The following is an 18484-nucleotide window of genomic DNA, read 5'->3' as shown; positions in this document are numbered from 1 at the left end:
GTCTCTTCCACTGATCCCGTTGTGAGTCCCCAACCTTATCACCTCACCTAAATCTAATTATCTCCCCCAAAGCCCTGTCTCAAAACACCATCTGTCATATTGGGCATTAGGGCTTCAACATATGAATTTAGGAGGGGGGCACAGTCCAGTATGTGCCCCCTGTTTTACAATCTATAATGTATTGATTCTTTTTTTTTAATTAAAGTATTATTGATATATACTCTTACAAAAGGTTTCACATGAAAAAGAATGTGGTTACTACATTCACCCATATTATCGAGTCCCCCTCATACCCCATTGCAGTCACTGTCCATCAGTGTAGTAAGAGCTGCAAGAGTCACTATTTGCCTTCTCTGTGCTACACTGTCTTCCCCATGATCCCCCCCATACCGTACGTGTCAATTATAATACCCTCAATTCCCTTTTCCCTCCCTCTAGTAACTGCCAGTCCCTTCTTGTAGTCTGTGAGTCTGCTGCTGTTTTGTTCCTTCAGTTTTGCTTCGTTGTTGGTACTTGTCCTCTGCCTGTAATGCATTGATTCTTATACTTTTTATATTATTGTACTTCCAAATGACATTTCTAGAACATATGGATACTTTATTAATACAGATATTACTGTGTTTTGCTATAATTTTTTCTCTTTGATATTTTGCTCTGTATTTTAAGGGAGTATATGTTGGTAATAAATACTTGAATCTTAAAATCTCTTAACCTCTGGTGACATTTCTTACATATTTTAAAGGTTTGATGTGTATCTCTTCTAAAATGATAATTGAATTGTGATTTTCATGTGGTGAGGTATCTTGGGCACTGGCTTTGGTGGTAAGCCTGGATTTAATTGGCCCCCATTGCTTCCTAGCTAGATGAGTTATGGGCAACTTATGTCACCTCTCTAAGGCGGTTTCTTCATTGGCAAATTTTGGTGATTTGGGTTTTGAGCTCTTATTCCCAATCTGATATTGTTAAATTATACTGTATCTCTAGAGCTCAGATTTGGGGTGGAAAAAAAAGTTGGCTTCCAGAGACATTACTGAATTAGAATGTATAGAATTTGGATCCCTCTTTATGTTAGAAGTGGGCGAAATGTCAAAGATTACTCGATTTGAAATCAGATGTCTAGGAAAATTGTAGAATGTTTGAGGTTGAAATCAGATGTCTAGGAAATCACATGTTCTGGTGACACTGGGTAGAGGACCATGTTTGGGAGAGCAGGTGAGCTATTTTTAAAAAACTTATTCTTGGAATAATTTAATCTCAGAAAAGATGTAAAACAGTGCAGAGAATTCCCATATTCCCTCAACCATATTCTCTGAATGTTGATGGCTTGCCTTTTTTTTCATTGCCTGTGTGTTCACTTCATATGCATACACTCAGTCACACAGTATGTGTGCTTGACTTGTCAGTGTCTGCTATCTGCAGGTCGTCACCTGAAACCTTCAGTTCAAGTCACAAGCTCCTATACCTCCAATTTTCTCCCTCAGTACATTTTCTCCTGTTGCTTTTATTAAGTGACCGAGGCAGACCGTAGTAAGCTGGACGCAGTGAGCATTCAGTGATTACTATTAGAGCTCTTATTCAACCTCACTGAAACTGTCAGGCCCTTCTCTCCTCCTCCAGCAGCTTCTCTTGGCTCTCCGTGGTAGACCCCGTGGAATGGTGCTCACCGTTCTCTAGGCAGCACCCCCATTGCCCTTGCTTTCCTTCACACCTGGCTGGCACAGCTCTGATCCCCTGCCCAGCCCCTCTGCTGTGCGCTGCCCACCACGCCCCATCCTGCATGTGCTGTTGGGTGTTGACAGCCTCCCAGCCGCGAGCCAGGGACACTGTCCCTGGTCCTGTCCCCCCTGGGTTCAGTGTGCCCGTCACAGCTGTGCTCTCCCGGGTAGTGTCTTCCACCCAGTGCTTTGCCAGGACTCTCCCAGCCTTCTCCAATTTCCAAACTGCTCCTCCGCTCAGTTCCTGAGGACAGCGTATCTCTTCTGTTGTTCCTAATAATGCCTGGTGTTACAGGGCACTGGGTGTTGCTGTTCCTGTAAGTGAATAGGAGAATTCAACATTTTGACTGTTGTTCTTGTCACAACGTTTAAGTAAGGGTATTTTGTTCTGCAGACAATTGAAAACGTATGTCTCAATATTGTGGCTTGAAGGAAAGTTGGGGGTTACCCTGACTGAAGCGGTGCTCGTAGGCGTGTCTCCGTTGATGCAGAGAGGGTGAGAGGGAGACGGACTGAGCTGTCAGGGCCACAGACACCAGAGAAGGTAGCCCACACAGAAGCTCTTTACCTTTCCATTTGTGATTATTTGACTGCAACTAGACATTCTTCCTTCATTTGCTCCATAAAACATTTGTTGAGTGTGTACCATATGCTCATCTGGAAGTGGTCACAGTTTGTTTTTATGTTAGCTATTTAAATCAGTGGGACACTGTACTGTATTTTTCAGAGGAAATAACTCTCAACATAATAATGAAGAAAAAGGTAAACAGAACTTGGATACTTAGAAGCCCATCGTGGCCAGAAAGATAATTATGTCATTTAATTGAATTTAGCAAATTAGCAGTGTGAAACGCATTTTTTTAATACACTAGACTTTAAATACCACTTAAACTAATGTTTTTTATATTAAATACTTTAAAATCCTTTTGTGATGGTAAATGAGTGACCATAAAGTCTTACTGTTTTTGGCACTGAAGGAATTGTAGTGATCACAGCTCTTGATGTGCAAACCCCTTACAGATCTTTTTTCACAAGTTTTCAGTGTCTTGATGGCTGTCCTTTCATGAAAACCTTTTTGTTGCCACTGTTTAGCGTCACCCTTTCATTTTGAAAGGTATGTTTATGTTACAATAAACTTCTGCCTTCTAAATTTCCCTTAGATCTTTTGGAAACAATCTGTTTGCTTTAAAAACCCAGACTTTTTTCTTCTTAATTTCTTCCTTTCAGCTTAATGTTTTCCTGACTCCTAAAAAAATCTGTGTACAAGGTAATACGTATTCATTGTGCAAACTCAGGAAAATGCATCTGCACATGTTTTGTACGTGTAATTTCAAAGGGAAGTTCTTACCAGCACTGCCCAGTTAGTCTTAGAGCCTCAGATTTAGAAAAATGATAACACACTCTCCTCTTAAATAGGAGGGTATGTTACTCAGAAGGCTTGGTTTTTGCAGACTACCTGCCAGCCCTGAATGACTTAGATTTTTAGGTACATAGTAAGCAAGATAATAATATTAAAAAAAAATTCTTAAAAACATACAGCTACCAAAAGCTTTTCAAAATTAAATTCCAAATAGGGCAGATAGTTCTCTTATAACTGCAGATACGTGTTTTGAAATCAGAAGCTAGCAAGTTGAAAAAAAAAGTGCTCCTATTGAGCTTTTGAATTACTAATTATGTAAACTGTACCATTATGGTACTAAAGATGTGGGTCTTCTGAATGCAGTCATGCATATACTCAGCGGTTGAGATTCTTGATTTTTAATTTTTCCCTCCAGTGGCTCTTCATGGCATGTAGAATAAACTTGGGCAATACTTCTTAGCCTAGCTTACTACGCTTTGCAAAATCTGCCTTCTGTCTGCTCTGACTTCCTCTACTGCCTCTCTCTCAGGCATGATCTACACTTGAACCATCTCCCAGATCAAAATTGGTTTTTTCAGTGGTTCTCAACTGTCACTATGCTTTAGAGACACTTAGGGAGATTGCAAAGAGTACTATTTATTGCCAGACCTAGCTCTAGAAATTCTGACTTAATTGGTCTGGCATGAGGCCTGGACTGTGGTATGTTTAAAAACCTTTCTGGGCTGAGAAGCACTGACTGAAGTTTCTTACCTATTGTCACCTTTTCAGATATGACCTCCTGCGCCTTCACCATCCACCCAGAGTCTCTCCCTCTTTCCGCTGCACCATTACTCAGTTGATTTTTTTTCATTTCTATATATTCATTTATTAGTAAGAGGTCCATGAAGGCAGGGGCACTGTCTGTCTTTCATGACGATACCCTGGCCGCTCAACAACATTTAACAGTTTCCAAGTTCCTGGAGCACTTGTATAAATGTTGTTGAAGGACTGTCCTCACTGCAGCAGTAGGGAGGTACTTGCAGAAGACTGTTTCTGTATATAACCTTTGCAGGATTGCTTTGCTAAATTGTATTCGGAGTACATAGCAGTTATTCCGGTGGCCTTTAAGAGGACATTGGCTTCATTATTTAAGGTTTTAGTATCCAAAGGACAAGGACACCAAAGAAAGAAGGCATCTTATCCTTTGGAAACGCTACTCTAAGTGTGCGCTAGGTTCCCATTACTCAGCGCTCAAGAAAGAGGCATTACCATACTTGCTGGCACCTTCCAGGGTGTGGGTTGGATTGCTGACAGTAGTGTCAGCACACTCAGTGCATGTTCACTTAAAGTACTCAACGTGCATGTGTTTGTAGATCATTTTTTCTGATACTTTCTCTGATTTCTATTTGTTTCATAAATCACAAGGCAGATAAGGAAAAGTCAAGGAGCTCATATTCCTCAACTAGCTTTTATTTAACTGTAGTCTTTGTTAATATTCTTGTGTAGTTTAGAAATGTGTAATGCCAGTGAGGAGGTTTTTAAATTCTCTTTTTAACAATACATTGTACATATTTTTCCTTTTTCTGGTCTTCAAACTAATTTTTTCATTTCACGTCATTAAACCTTAGAACATTTGTTTTTTTCCTTTCTGTTACAAAAGCAAAGTATACTTATATTTTTTTTTAGTCTTAGATATTGCGATATGTATAACAAAGTCCCTTTTGATCAGGAGTGTCTACTCTGATTATATGTGGTATGATTCTGTTGGTTTTTCATATTTGACATGCATATTATGTCTTTCATACTTAGTGTATGTTATTTTTTAAAAAAAATCACGTACTACACTTTTTTACTTCATATCTTGAGCGTCTACCTGTAGAAACCTCTGGGTGTCTTCATTAAACACCTCAAAGTAAATGTGACTAATGCAGAGCACTTAATTCCCCTTCTCCTGCATCTTGCATAAATCTAAATCTGGCCTTTGCCACCTCACCACCAAATGCCCAGCTGTCAGGACTCTGATCGTCCTTGACTCCTGTTTTTCCTAGCCTCCTGTATCTGAGTCTCCGGTTTTCGGTCCTGGCCACATTGTCTTGTTCCTAGGCTGCTGACCTCTCCCGTGGCCTTACATCCTTTCCCTGCCCCCTTACAGTCTGTTCTCCACAGTGAGGCCAGAATGATACTGTTAAAACAAGAGATGCCTCTGCTCAGAATCCAGTGGGTTCCCATGCCTCATCCAACTTTCTCTTTCCCTTGAAATCTCACTAGCTTCTACTTTACCAGCTTTCTTGAGATTGGACCTCATTAGCGTATCAGGCCCTCAGGGCCTTTGCATTTGCTTTTTCTTTAGCCTTGAAGCTGTTTGTTGCCTTTCCCCTTAGAGCCAGTCAGAAGCCTTTTCCTCAGAGGGGCCTTAAGTGATAGGTTACTAAAACACCTCACTTTCTCATGTTGTCCTGTTTGGTTTCATTCATTGCATTTGTCACCGTTGGAATTGATGTTTCTCACCGATTTTTGGGATCACCACACTAGAAAGTAAGCCCCATGGTAACAGATTCTTGTCTCTTACATCTCCAGTCCACAAAGTAGTATATAGTAGGTGTGCAATAAATGTTTCAAAGTATGGACCCCTTAATGACTGACACATGAAATAAGTTCTACAGCATGCCATATTGCAGTGGATATCCTTGTATGTGTATTTTGTACATGTTAGTATTTCTTTAGGAGAGATTCTTACACTTTAGGGTTATCCTGCTGGGTTCTAAGCTGTTACCTCCCAGGCCATACAAACCCACCACAGGCCTTCCTCTGCCAAGCCCTGCCTGTAGATTATTGTAAATTGTGCGGAATTGTCTCTGTCAGGCAGTGCCAGACTTCTGTTAGACCGCCTGGGCCAGAGACTGCAGGTTGGGCAGATTTTAGATCACAATTTTTTTTCCTGTTGTATATACCTGTTTATTTTGACCCATATTTGGTAATTCCTGTTTTCCTAGAAAGCGCCCTTACTTCTCAAGCCTTCTCTTCATGTGTGTCTTCTATGTCTTCTTTCTCAGTCTTAGTTTTGACCTAAAATTAGAGTGATTCAGCTCACTGATTTTTTTTCCCAAAAGAGCCAGCTCTTGAACTTAATTTTTATTGTTCTGTTTTTTATTTTAATTGGATTTTTCTTTCCTACTTTCTTGGGAAGCTTTTACACTTAGGTTTTGTCTGATATTGAAAGTACTTAAAGAACATCTCTCTGTACTGTGTGTTTGTGCACTGCATGTATTTGATCTGAGGTGTTTTCTGTGTTAGTTTTGCAGTTTTGATTTTGAGTTTCTCCTTTATCCAAGATGGGTTTGTTTTTCATTTCCAGTCAGATCTCTTCTACATTTCTAGTTTTGTTCTTTGGCTATTTGTAGCCACAAGTGTCTTAAACTGCTTTCTTATCAACCCCAGAACCAAAAACACTATTTGTCTATTCCTTGCTTATTCTCTTTCTCTGCCTCAGTATCAGCTCTATTATCACCCGTTCCTCAGTACTCCTTCTCAGGGCTGTGGGTCTTTCCAGTGTCGTGCCTTGCCAGCTTGTTTCCCTCCCTGCTCTCCTACTTTTCCTTATATAAAGATGTATCCCTGGATGTTTCCTGTACTCTTAATGCTCTATCCCACTGCTGACATTCCGGGCACTGTGTGTGTGGTGAGGGGAGGGATGGGGATGGTTCCCCCATACCGAGAAGCAGCTCTCCAGCCACCAACTAGGTGTCCTGCAGTCTAAGTCATATTTGATGCTGTCCATGTGGAGATATCATTTGACCCCACAGGACTGCTCCTCCCTCCTTCACATACTACGGAAAGTGCGGGTGGTTTACCTTTGCCTGTGCTGCTGGCTGGCTGGCTAAGAGAGCAGAGGTCTGAATAACTTGATAGAGCAGTTCACAGAACTCAGAAAAACAAATTATTTACTAGATGACTAGTTTATTATTACAAAGATATTCAGGGGTATGAATGAACAGCCGATGAGGAGATACACAGGGTCAGGTCCTGAAGGATCTCAAAGCACTTGAGCTTCTGTCCCCATGGAGTTTGTGGTGCGCCACCCTCAGGGAAGCTCTCCCAGCCAGTAGTTGAGGGGTTTTTATGGAGGCATGAATGATTATTAAATCATTGGCCATTGGTGATAAATTCAACTCCAGCTCCTCCTGGGGGAGAAAAAGGTGGAGCTGACAGTTCCAGCCTCTGGTCACTTTCTCCTGGCAACCCGCCCACATCTGTAGGGGTTTTCCTAGAGTCACTACATACATAAACACTGGTGTGGTGTAAAGAGGTCTGTTATGAGTAACAAAAGACACCTTCATCTCTTCATCTTTAAGGAAATTCCAACTGTATTAGGAGCCTTGTGCCAGAATGGGAACCAAGTCCAAATATGATATTATAAATCACAATCTATACTTAAAACTAAATTTGTGCCTCTAATTATACTTCAGCTCTAATCCCTTGTTCTCTTTAGTTTGCCATCTGAATGGTACTACTCTTGTTTGTATAGGATCTAGGAGTCCTGGATCTTTGTTAAAAAATACATGTAACCTTTATTGACTCATAATAAATTGTAGTTACTTCAAGTGTACTCTGGTAAGTACTGTATGTGCACATCCTGAAACCCTTAACCACAGTCAGATGAGGAGCCTCCTGTCCCGTGCCCATCCCTAGGCAGTCACCCATGGGCTTTGGTTGTGTATGTACATTTGCATTTTGTAGAACTTCATATAAGGTGTGGTGTGTATGTGGGGAATCAAGTGTCTTATTTAGCATAATCACTTTAGATTCATCCATGTCATATGTGTATCTAGCTGTGAGCGCACCAGAGGTTGGTCATCCAGCCGCCTCTCGGTACACAGGTGGATTGTTCCATTGTTTGCCTTTTACAAATAAAACTACTATGAACCAGAGTAAGAGTCTTTGGACATATGTTTTTATTTATCTTGTAAAGTATTAGGAATGGAATGGGGGTGATAAAGTTGGTGTATGTTTTCCTTTTTAAGAAGCTGCCTTGTATTGACATTTGGGAATTTACATTCCCAAAATGTAGTATTTTACATTTCCATAAGCAGGCAATGAGAGTTGTAGTTCTTCACATCCTTATCAACACTTGCTAAAATTCTTTAATTTTAGCCAGTACAGTTAATGTGTGAAGGTATTTTACTGTAATTTGAATTTGCATTTTCCAAATACTAATGATGCTGAAATGCTGATCTTCTTGTGTGTTCATTTGCCTTTTGTCTAAATCTGGTGATGTGTCAAATCCTGTGCCCTTTTTGGAAAACTGGGTTGTTTTCTTACTGAGTTTTGAGTGCTTTGTGTATGTTCTGAATAAAAGTCCTTTATCAGATTCATGATTTGCAGATGTTTTTTCCCAGACTATAGCTTGTCATTTTATTCTCAAAAATTCTCAAAACGCAAAAGGCCAATATATCTTTTTTGGATTGTGCATTTAGAGTACTAAGAAATCTTTAACTGAGGGCTGCAAAGGTTTTCTGTGTTTTCTTAAGTTTTAGGTTTTACATTTTAATTATGGTCTATTTAAGAAATTTGAGATGTAATTAACATACAAAGCTGTGTAAGTTTGAGATACATGACGTGTTGATTTAATGTGATGGATTTATATATTGCAGTATGATTGCTACCATAGCATTAGCTGACACCTCTATCAACATCACATAATTTTTATTTTTTGTGGTGAGAACGTTTGATCTTGTCTCTTAAAAAGTATATAATACAATATTTTTTACTATATTCATAATGCTTTGCATTAGATCTCCAGAAGTTACTCTTCTTCTGTTAGTTTGTACCCTTTGCTATGGTCCATTTTTGGGTTTTGTGTAGTATCAAGTATGGATCAGAGTTCATTTTTTTCTATTATGTATACCTAATTGCTCCGACACTGTTAGTTGAGAAAATTATCCTGTATCCACTTAATTTTCTTTGCATTTGTCAAAGATCAGCTGCATATATTTATAGATCTAGGCATTGTCGTGTTCCATTGAACTATCCATTTTTACACCAATACCATACTGTCTTCATTGCAGCTTTTACAGGTCTTGAAATCAGGTGACATTGTTTCTTGTATTTTATTATTATTTTCAGAGTTCTTTTGATTATTTTTGGTTCTGTCTATTTCTTGATGAATTTTAGAATCAGTTTGACAAATAATTCCCTTCCTCCTCCCATCCCCCCCAAAAATTCTGAGATTTTGTTTGGTATTCTTTTGGATTAATACTGGGTCTTCTGACTCATGTACATATGTCCATTTATCCAGGCCTTTAATGTTTTATGGCTTTTGGTATACAAGTTTGGTAGCTTTTTTTTAAATCACATATATTGCTAAGTATTTCCTGTTTTAATTGCTGCTGTAACTTGTCCTTTAATTTCAGTTTCTGATTGTTCATTGCTACTATGTCGTGGTACACTTGACTTTTGCATATTGATCTGGTGTGAACCCTGCTAAGCTCTGTTGTCCTATTAGTTTTTTCTGGGTGCTATATCAGATTTTCTGCATATATGGTCATGTCAGAAAATAAAGTTTTATTTCATCCTTTCCAATCTGAATTCCTTTGTTTCTTTTTCTTGTCTTACTGCACTGGCTAGAACTTCTAGTATATTGTGGAGAGAGTGGTGAGAGTCACATCCTTGCCTTGTTTGTGGTCTTTGGGAGAACAAGGGTAAACATTCAGTCTTTTGCCATTAAGTATGATGTTGCCTTTTTTTTTTAATAGGCTTTTAAAAATAGGTTTTCATAGGTGCCATTTATCAGGCTAATTCCTAGTTTACTGAGATTTTTTATCAGGAATGTATGTTGGCCTTTGAAAGATGATTTTTCTGCATCTTTTGAGATAATCATGCCATTCTATGTTAGTTTAATAGGGGAACATGTGATTTTTGAATGTTAAACCAGCCTTGCATTTCTTGGATAAAGATAGTTAAATACAAAAAAAAATTCACATATTACTCAGTTCCATTTTTGGTGCTGTTCATTCTTTTCTGTAGATCCATGCTTTCAGTCTGGTATCTTTTTTCTGTTAAAGTACTTTCAACATCAGTTCTTATAGTATACTGTCTTCTAGTGATGAATTCTTTCATCTTTCTTATGTCTGAGAAACCTTTTTGTTTATGTTTTGAGTCTTCATTTAAAAAATATTTTTGCAGAGTATAGAATTCTAGGTTATTGGTTTTTTCCTTTCAATACTTCAAGTATGTAGTTACAATATTTTCTCACTTGCATGGTTTCTGACTAGGATTCTGTCATTTCTGCTTGTATCTCTTGTTGTTTTTAAGATTTTCTCTTTTTCATTAGTTTTGAACAATCTGATTATAATGGCTTTCTTATGGTTTTGTTCATATTTCTTAGGCTTTGGGGTTTGTTGGGTGTTCTGGATCTGGGTTTATAGTTTTCATCAAATTTGTAACATTTTGGTCATTTTATTTGGCCATATTTTCTTTCTCTTGTCCCTCAGTGGGCTGTTCCAGTTACACAAAGATTAGGCTACTTGAAGCTGTGTCAGGGTTTACTGATACCTTTTTTTTATTAAGGTATCATTGATATACACTCTTAAGAGGGTTTCACAAGAAAAACAGTGTGGTTATTACATTCACCCTTATTATTGAGTCTCCCCCCCATACCCCATTGCAGTGTTTGTCCACCAGTGTGGTAAGATGCCACAGAGTCACTATTTGTCTTCTCTGCGCTACACTGTCTTCCCTGTGACCCCACATACACCATGTGCACCAATCATGATACCCCCCAATCCCCTTCTCCCTCCCTCCCCACCCGCTCTCCCCCACCCCTCCCCTTTGGTAACCATTAGTCCTTTCTTGGAGTCTGTGAGTCTGCTGCTATTTTGTTCCTTCAGCTTTGCTTCGTTGTTATACTCCACAAATGAGGGAAATCATTTGGTATTTATCTTTTTTCTCTGGCTTGACTTATTTCACTGAGCATAATATCCTCTAGCTCCATCCATGTTGTTGCAAATGGTAGGATTTGTTTATTTCTTATGGCTGAATAGTATTCCATTGTGTATATGTACCACATCTTTATCCATTCATCTACTGATGGACACTTAGGTTGCTTCCATATCTTGGCTATTGTAAACAGTGCTGCGATAAACATAGGGGTGCATATGTCTTTTTGAATCTGAGAATTTGTGCTCTTTGGGTAAATTCCTAGAAGTGGAATTCCCGGGTCAAATGGTATTTCTATTTTTAGTTTTTTGAGGAACCTCCATATTGCTTTCCACAATGGTTGAACTAGTTTACATTCCCACCAGCAGTGTAGGAGGGTTCCCCTTTCTCTGCATTCTCGCCAGCATTTGTTTGTTCCTAGTCTTTTCTATGTTGGCCATCCTAACTAGTGTGAGGTGCTATCTCTTTGGTTTTTAAATTTGCATTTCCCTGATAATTATCAATGTGGAGCATCTTTTCAAGTGCCTGTTGGCCATCTGAATTTCTTCACCCTTTTTTTTAAAGTTTTTTTTTCTCATTGTCTTTGATCTATTATGGTCTCAAGTTCCATATCCTTCCCTTAAACAATTTGTAAAATGCTGCTGATGGATTAAGTGTGTTTTTTTCATTTCTGTACGTTTTTTGGTTCTTTAAATATTTTTCACATCTCTGTATTTAGTCTTATTTATTGAACATAGAATACTGCTATAATGACATAACTTTTAGCATTCTTGCCCACCAGCTCTAACATCTGGGTCAACTGCATTAGTTTTCAGTTGAGTGTTCTCTTTACTATGATTCATATTTTCCTGCTTCTTTTTCTGCATGATAATTTTTAATTGGACCCCATAATATGAATTTTACCTTCTTGGGTGTGGAATGTATTTTCATTTTTTAATAAATATTCCTTAAATTTGTTTGGGACTCAATAACTGGGAAACAGTTTGAACCTGTTGAGTGTTGCTTTAATATTTGTTTGGCAGGACCAGAGCAGTGTTTACTTCAGGATACCTTTTTACCACTACTGAGACAAGGCATTTCTGAGTTCTCTACCCAATGACGACCTGTGAGGTCTTTAAGTCTAGCTGTTAAAAACAGGCACCATTCCTAGCCCTTTGTGAGCAACAGGCTCTGTGCTCCCTGCTGCTTATTTGGGTGGTTCTTTACTGGCATTGTGTAGAATCCATTCACACACGTGCAGGTTGGTACTGTACTAAATACCTCGGCACCTCCTGCAGATCTTAAGGATTCTGTCTCTATGGTTCTCTTTAAAATACTATATCCCATGAAAAGATGCTCCATCACTAATTATCAGGGAAATGCAAACTAAAACCACAATGAGCTATCACCTCATACCAGTTAAGATGGCCAACATAGAAAAGACTAGGAGTAGCAAATGCTGGTGAGGATGTGGAGAAAGGGGAACCCTTCTACACTGCTGGTGGGAATGTAAACTAGTTCAACCCTTGTGGAAAGCAGTATGGAGGTTCCTCAAAAAACTAAAACATAGAAATACCATTTGACCCAGGAATTCCACTCCTAGGAATTTACCCTGAGAATGCAGGAGGCCAGTTTGAAAAAGACATGCACCCCTATGTTTATCGCAGCACTATTTACAATAGCCAAGAAATGGAAGCAACCTAAGTGTCCGTCAGTAGATGAATGAATAAAGATGTGGTACATATACACAATGGAGTATTATTCAGCCATAAGAAGAAAACAAATCCTACCATTTGCAACAACATGGATGGAGCTAGAGGGTATTATGCTTAGTGAAATAAGCCAGGCAGAGAAAGACAAGTACCAAATGATTTCACTCATCTGTGGAGCATAAGAACAAAGCAAAATCTGAAGGAACAAAACAGCAGCAGACTCACTGTACCCATGAATGGACTAACAGTTGCCAAAGGGAAAGGGACTGGGCGGGGCGGGAGATATGGGAAGGGAGGGATAAAGGGGCATTATGATGAGCACACATAATGTAGGGGGGGGCACAGGGAAGGCAGTATAGCACAGAGAAAACAAATAGTGACTCTAATAGTGTCTTACCACGCTGATGGACAGTGACTGCAGTGGGGTGTGTGGTGGGGACTTGATAATGGGGGGAGTCTAGTAACCACAGTGTTGCTCATGTAATTGTATATTAATGATACAAAAATAAAAAAACTTTATCCTAGCAGCCTTGGTCACTCTGAACCCTCAGCTTTATTTCTTCAACCCAGGGGCCCTGCCAGCCCCACTTGAGCCCCTTGCTCAGTGCCGTGACTTGGGAGCTCTTCAGGCAGGAAACAAGTTCAGGAAACCGTGGGGTTCGATTTTTTTGTTTCCCATCTTTTAGGGGTTGTTATCCTTCCTTGTCTAGTGTTCATTGTCTTAAGCTCTTGTTTTATTTATATGTAGATACAAAAATACATATGTATGTATGAATATACTTACACTGGACTGTATATAAGCATTTATGTATGTGTGTATATATGTATGTGTATTTTGTCCAGCTTTTGAGTTAAGTTGTTTAAGCAGGGAAGGTAAATTTGGTCCTTATTTATCTTGGCTGAAAGCGTAAGCCTATTAGGCTTGATCGTTACTTTTTTAGAGAATTCTTACTTTGCCATGATTCTTGGTTCATTTCACGCATCAAAATAGGAATTACATTAAAATAAACAGAGGGAAGCCAAGTCTTGATGGTGCTTATCTGGATTGGTTGTTCTTTAGAAATGCATATTTTATAACAGTGGGTAGATTAATTGTCTTTATCTTTTGACTGAATGATCTTCGATTTCATTTACACTAACTTGAATGTCTATTTTTAATTCTTTTTTTTTTTCCTGGTACAGTAGTTACTATAAAACAAAAAACGGGTATATGAAACCATAAATTCTCTGCTCCAGTAGCCTAAGAAGCTAATTCTTTGTCCACCTTTCTCACCTAAGAGTATACACAGTATGTATTTTGTTTACCTTTTGTCTGGGAAAAGTGTGTGTACTGAAGGGTATTATTACAGACACAGACAATAGTTTATTAATAGTGGAAGAAGAAACTTTTTATAAAATTTTGAACCTTAAAACTACTGAAACATGAATTTTATAATATATTTGCAGGAACTTTTACTTCGACCTTATGTAGAACATGTATTTTGCAACTTTAAGGGTCAGTTACTTGTTCTTTTTTTGTATTTGGAAATTCCTTATAATTTATAGGAAAACTGTTTTGTTTTTTAAGTAGGAAAATTAAGGTTCATTTTATGATTATATCCAAGCACTAATGTTTTGTGAAGGCTAGAGTTGAATGAGATATTCTGTCACCCTGTGGTTAAAATGTGTAATGTTACATTATTTTCTTTGTTGAAGCATATGGACAAGCTGAAGCCCCTATCTTAGTTTGTCAGTTTTTGTTTACATTTGAAATTGAATATCATACATTTGCTTACTGGTATTATTTCTGTACTGAATTAGTGATAGCATTAATTTGGGGATTTCTTCAAGTTTTTTTTCAATTTGTTGAGTTCTTACAGAACATTGACATTTTGTCAAATATTGAGATATTTTCTGTTGACTCACAATTTAACTTTTTAAACAATCATTTTCTTCCCATGCTGTGCAGAAATTTGGTAGGCTTCCTTCTGAAACCCTAAGATAGTGTAGATGCCAATGTTCTAGGTAAAGCTGAGATTTTATTCAAAACAAAGCTGAAATGTAAATAGGCAGTGGGATGTATTCTTGAGGAGTTCTGGGTGGAGGTACAAATTTGGTAGTTGAAGCCACAGGAGTAGATGAATTCCCTACAGAGAACAGTGTGGACAAGAGAACAGTGAAGACAGGACAAGCAGTGCGGGAGGAAGGGTGGGTGGGAGGAGATGTGCACCCCGTTCAGTACAGTGACTGGAGACTCCTGCATGTGGGACTCACCTAAGGAGCTCTTTCAGAATAAGGGTTGAGGCTCAGGCTCCAGCCGCAACCCCAGATAGCAGCATATTTAAAATCCCCAGGTTGTTTCAGTGTGCAGCGAGGATGAACAGCCACTGCTTAGAATATATCTTCTTGTAAGTCAGTGGGTCCTGGACTTGTGTGTCCCTCAGGCTCCCCTGGAGGACCTGTTAGAGCAGGTTGTTGGGCCCCATCCTCAGAGCCTGACACAGTAGGTCTGGGTTGGGGCAGGAGAATGTTGACCTGACCGCTCAACACTTTTCCTATGAAGGTGCTGAGAACCTCTGCCACAGTAGGTGGAGGAAAGGGAACTCTTAGAAACGGGTGCAGGGGGCTTGCAGTTTTGCCCCTAGGAAGCCTGAGGAGTTTCTTACCCTGGTGCCTCCCTCTTGGTGTGGGTGTCTGAGGTCTCACTGAGAGCGTTGTTTGGGTAATGGCAGTGTTTCGGGCGGCCTGCAGATCATCAGGTATTTAAGTGCCATCACATGAGAGTGAAAGAACACATTGGCTGTTTTCCTTGACTTCATCAGTTACCTTTTTTTTCCCACCTGAATAAAGATCACCTTGAATCTTAATGTTTTCATCTAGTGAATATGCAGTGTCCCTTTTGCCAACTGTAGATGAATATTCTTCCTGTTTTTGTCTGTGTTGCTGGTGAAAATGTGTCAACAGTCCAGATTCTGGGGATTCAGGTCTCTAAACATGATCATCAATATTAGCCCCCTTGGGATATAATTACTTACATGCATTCTGTGATGGCAGTCAGCCTGTGTGTTAGTGTAGTTCTTTTGGTTGCAGGTGAGTCCTTTTCACAATTTATCTAGAGAAAAGGTGGCTTACTGCAAATGTATACTCGGAGGACTGAATGGCTAGTACAGTACGCAGGGAGGCGGTGGCAGGCGTGCTGGGATGGACTGAGCCAGAAGCCTTGGTTTCGTATCATCTTGACCTCTAAACATGAGTTTCTCTGTCTGTAAAATCAGAATTCTAACTAATCATAAGGTGTTAAACTGAAATTAGATCAAAGATGTGAAAATCCTTGATGAATTTTAGGGAACTGCACACATACTGAGTGTGTGTGCTCATGTACATATAAAATCACATCTCTGCACGTGATGCTTATTCCACAGTTGACAAATGTAAAGCCGTAGAGCCAAAGACGTAGGGACAGTTTTAAATGGTAGGGTCTTCAGAGCATTTCTTGACTCTGAATGCCTTTTGCGTGGCACTCCTGTTCTGTACTGTCTAACTCCCATGCTCCGGTCCTCAGTGCAGTCAGCTGTTTAGGTTTCTTGGTAGACTTCTCCGTCTTCTGTTCTACTCCCACTCCCACCCTGACCGCTCAACATAGAACTCAAATCCGTAACGTTGACAAGGTCTAACCTCACTAAATTGAAGAGAAATGGTACGAGAGCTAATTTGTATCTTTCTCCCTTTTTTATTTATAGACTAGTTTTCAGTTAAGTGCTCCAAGATTAGGGTCCATCAGCTCCAAATGTGAAAATTCTCTTTGTTTTGTATGAATGTTCATTGAAATACTGTTTACTCCTGATAGCTTCTCAGATTTACGAAGACTTGCTTGGACGAGTGCACACCATGTCTTGAACACTTAATTTGTAGTCATTAAATAGAAAATGTTTTTTATGTACTGTGGGTTTGTGAAGAAATGTTCTACTTATTGTAGAATGCAGAAGAAATAGAAATGTTCTTTCCATTCTAAACTGTTAAATTAATAGAACTTTGTTAGACGTGTACTTCCTGAAAACACGGGTGTGCAGCTTGTAGGGGGTGATGTCGCCCTTCTGTCGTGGTTGTGTTCCATATGGGCAAGCTCATGCCGGTCATCTCACACCTATCAAGTTGAATATGTGTTTATTAAATAGAGATGCTTCTGTAGATTCACTGTATGAACTGTTTATCTCAATGTACTAAAACCCTTATTCTCTATGAAAAAGTTGGTGACAAGCCATAAATGATTAATATATCATGGAGTAACATGGTAGTTTATTCTGATTAATTTTGTTGTGTTGTAATTTGGTGGAATTTGACAGTGTTAAACAGGTCTTAATGAAATTATTATTTATATATGAGTTATTGAAGTTTAGTTTCATTTCTCAGTGTTCTTGTTCTTCAGAATTTCTATGAGCATTTTATTGAGTTTTTTAAAGTAAGCCAATAAATCTAAAGTTTTTCTCATTTCTCTTTCTTATGTGCATCCTCAAGACTGGTTTTAAGGGGTGTGGCAGGAGGTTTTGGACTCGATGAGTTTCCACCGAAATGTCGGAGAAGTCAGGCCAGAGCACAAAAGCAAAGGATGGGAAAAAGTATGCAACTCTCAGTTTGTTTAATACTTACAAGGGTAAATCATTAGAAACTCAGAAAACCACAGGTGAGTAAATCAAGTGGCATTTGTGATTTTGATGGCTTTGTTACTGTAAATGGCACACCAGGGCTGCTGCCCTGAGGGGGATACCAGACCCATGGAGTGCAACCCCTGTCTGTGTGGGCTGCTATGTATATATACATTTCTCAGGGGATACGAATTAAGTATCTTACAGTTGGACATATGTACATATATTTTAAAATACTTTCTCCCCCCCCCCCCCCCCCCCTCCGTTTGCTGTCAATAGAAAATAAGTAGAACTTGTGGTTTCCAAAAGTAGTCTATGAGTTTGGTAGGCATACAGCTATGTGTTGCTGGGCACTGAATACCATGCTTAGTCACAGGGTAGAGTCCTGGGGTTTGGTTTGTTTTTGACACCTTGGACCCAGTGTTTACAGTAAAAAGTGAAACGGGCATGTATGGTACATTGGCAGTGTTTATTATGAGCATAAAAGTCAGCATATTTATTCTCACCATACTCAGTTTTGAGTTTGAAATAGATTCCCTGAGAAATTACAAAACCAGCTCTGTCATTTGCTTTCCTTTGGTGGAGTGTAGGGTTGCATTGTTAGAATTTCTGAAGTATCTGTTCAATAGCTTGATAGTTTATTTTAATATTATTTATACATTGGATTATGTTGCTAGTGTGTGACTTAGTTTAAAATTTAAAATATTAAAGAGAATAGTTCAAGATTAATTCCTGTTGTGTCTCTATGTTGTTTTAAGAATAAAATGGGTAATAAAATAAATGTTCAAAGAAAGTTGATGTTATTGATCGTCAGTTGCAGCTCGACATGGATTACAGAGTCTTGGAAAAGTCGGTATTTCACGGCGTATGCCTCCACCTGCTAACCTCCCAAGTCTCAAAGCAGAAAACAAAGGCAATGATCCTAACGTGAACATTGTACCTAAAGATGGCACAGGATGGGCATCAAAACAGGAGCAGCATGAAGAAGAAAAGTGAGTGAACAGCTGAAGGGTGGATCCTCTCCCTTTTCTTTGCAGGGCACTCATGCTTGAGTCCCTCCTGTGTGCTCAGTGTGCTGTGAGTGCACGCATCTCGCGCCTTTTACAGTTGTTGTGTCAGCTTGTGATTGCTCCTTCCACAAGTGGTTTTGTGGCAGTATTTCCATATGTCATCGTGAACAGA

At 39.1% G+C, this 18484-nt stretch overlaps 1 protein-coding gene across 14 annotated transcripts in view; it reads left to right on the top strand.

The window, feature by feature from the left end:
- The window catches only part of PRRC2C (proline rich coiled-coil 2C), an 86668-nt gene that overhangs the window by 8921 nt on the left and 59263 nt on the right, over positions 1-18484 (top strand). For 12 of the 14 annotated variants that reach the window (XR_008994951.1, XR_008994952.1, XM_057495087.1 and 9 more), the window contains exons 2-3: positions 17175-17340; positions 18117-18294. Coding sequence is in view for 12 of the 14 variants with exons in the window: in XM_057495087.1 (XP_057351070.1) it covers positions 17229-17340; positions 18117-18294 (290 nt within the window). In the remaining 2 variants the exon portion in view is untranslated. The remainder of the gene's footprint in view (positions 1-17174; positions 17341-18116; positions 18295-18484) is intronic. The other 2 variants (XM_036901298.2, XM_036901208.2) reach the window with 1 other exon arrangement.

The sequence above is a fragment of the Manis pentadactyla genome, chromosome 19 (genome assembly GCF_030020395.1).
Source record: "Manis pentadactyla isolate mManPen7 chromosome 19, mManPen7.hap1, whole genome shotgun sequence".
NCBI lineage: Eukaryota > Metazoa > Chordata > Mammalia > Pholidota > Manidae > Manis > Manis pentadactyla.
Note: the sequence above shows the minus strand (reverse complement) of the source record. Positions and strands in the feature narration are given on the sequence as shown.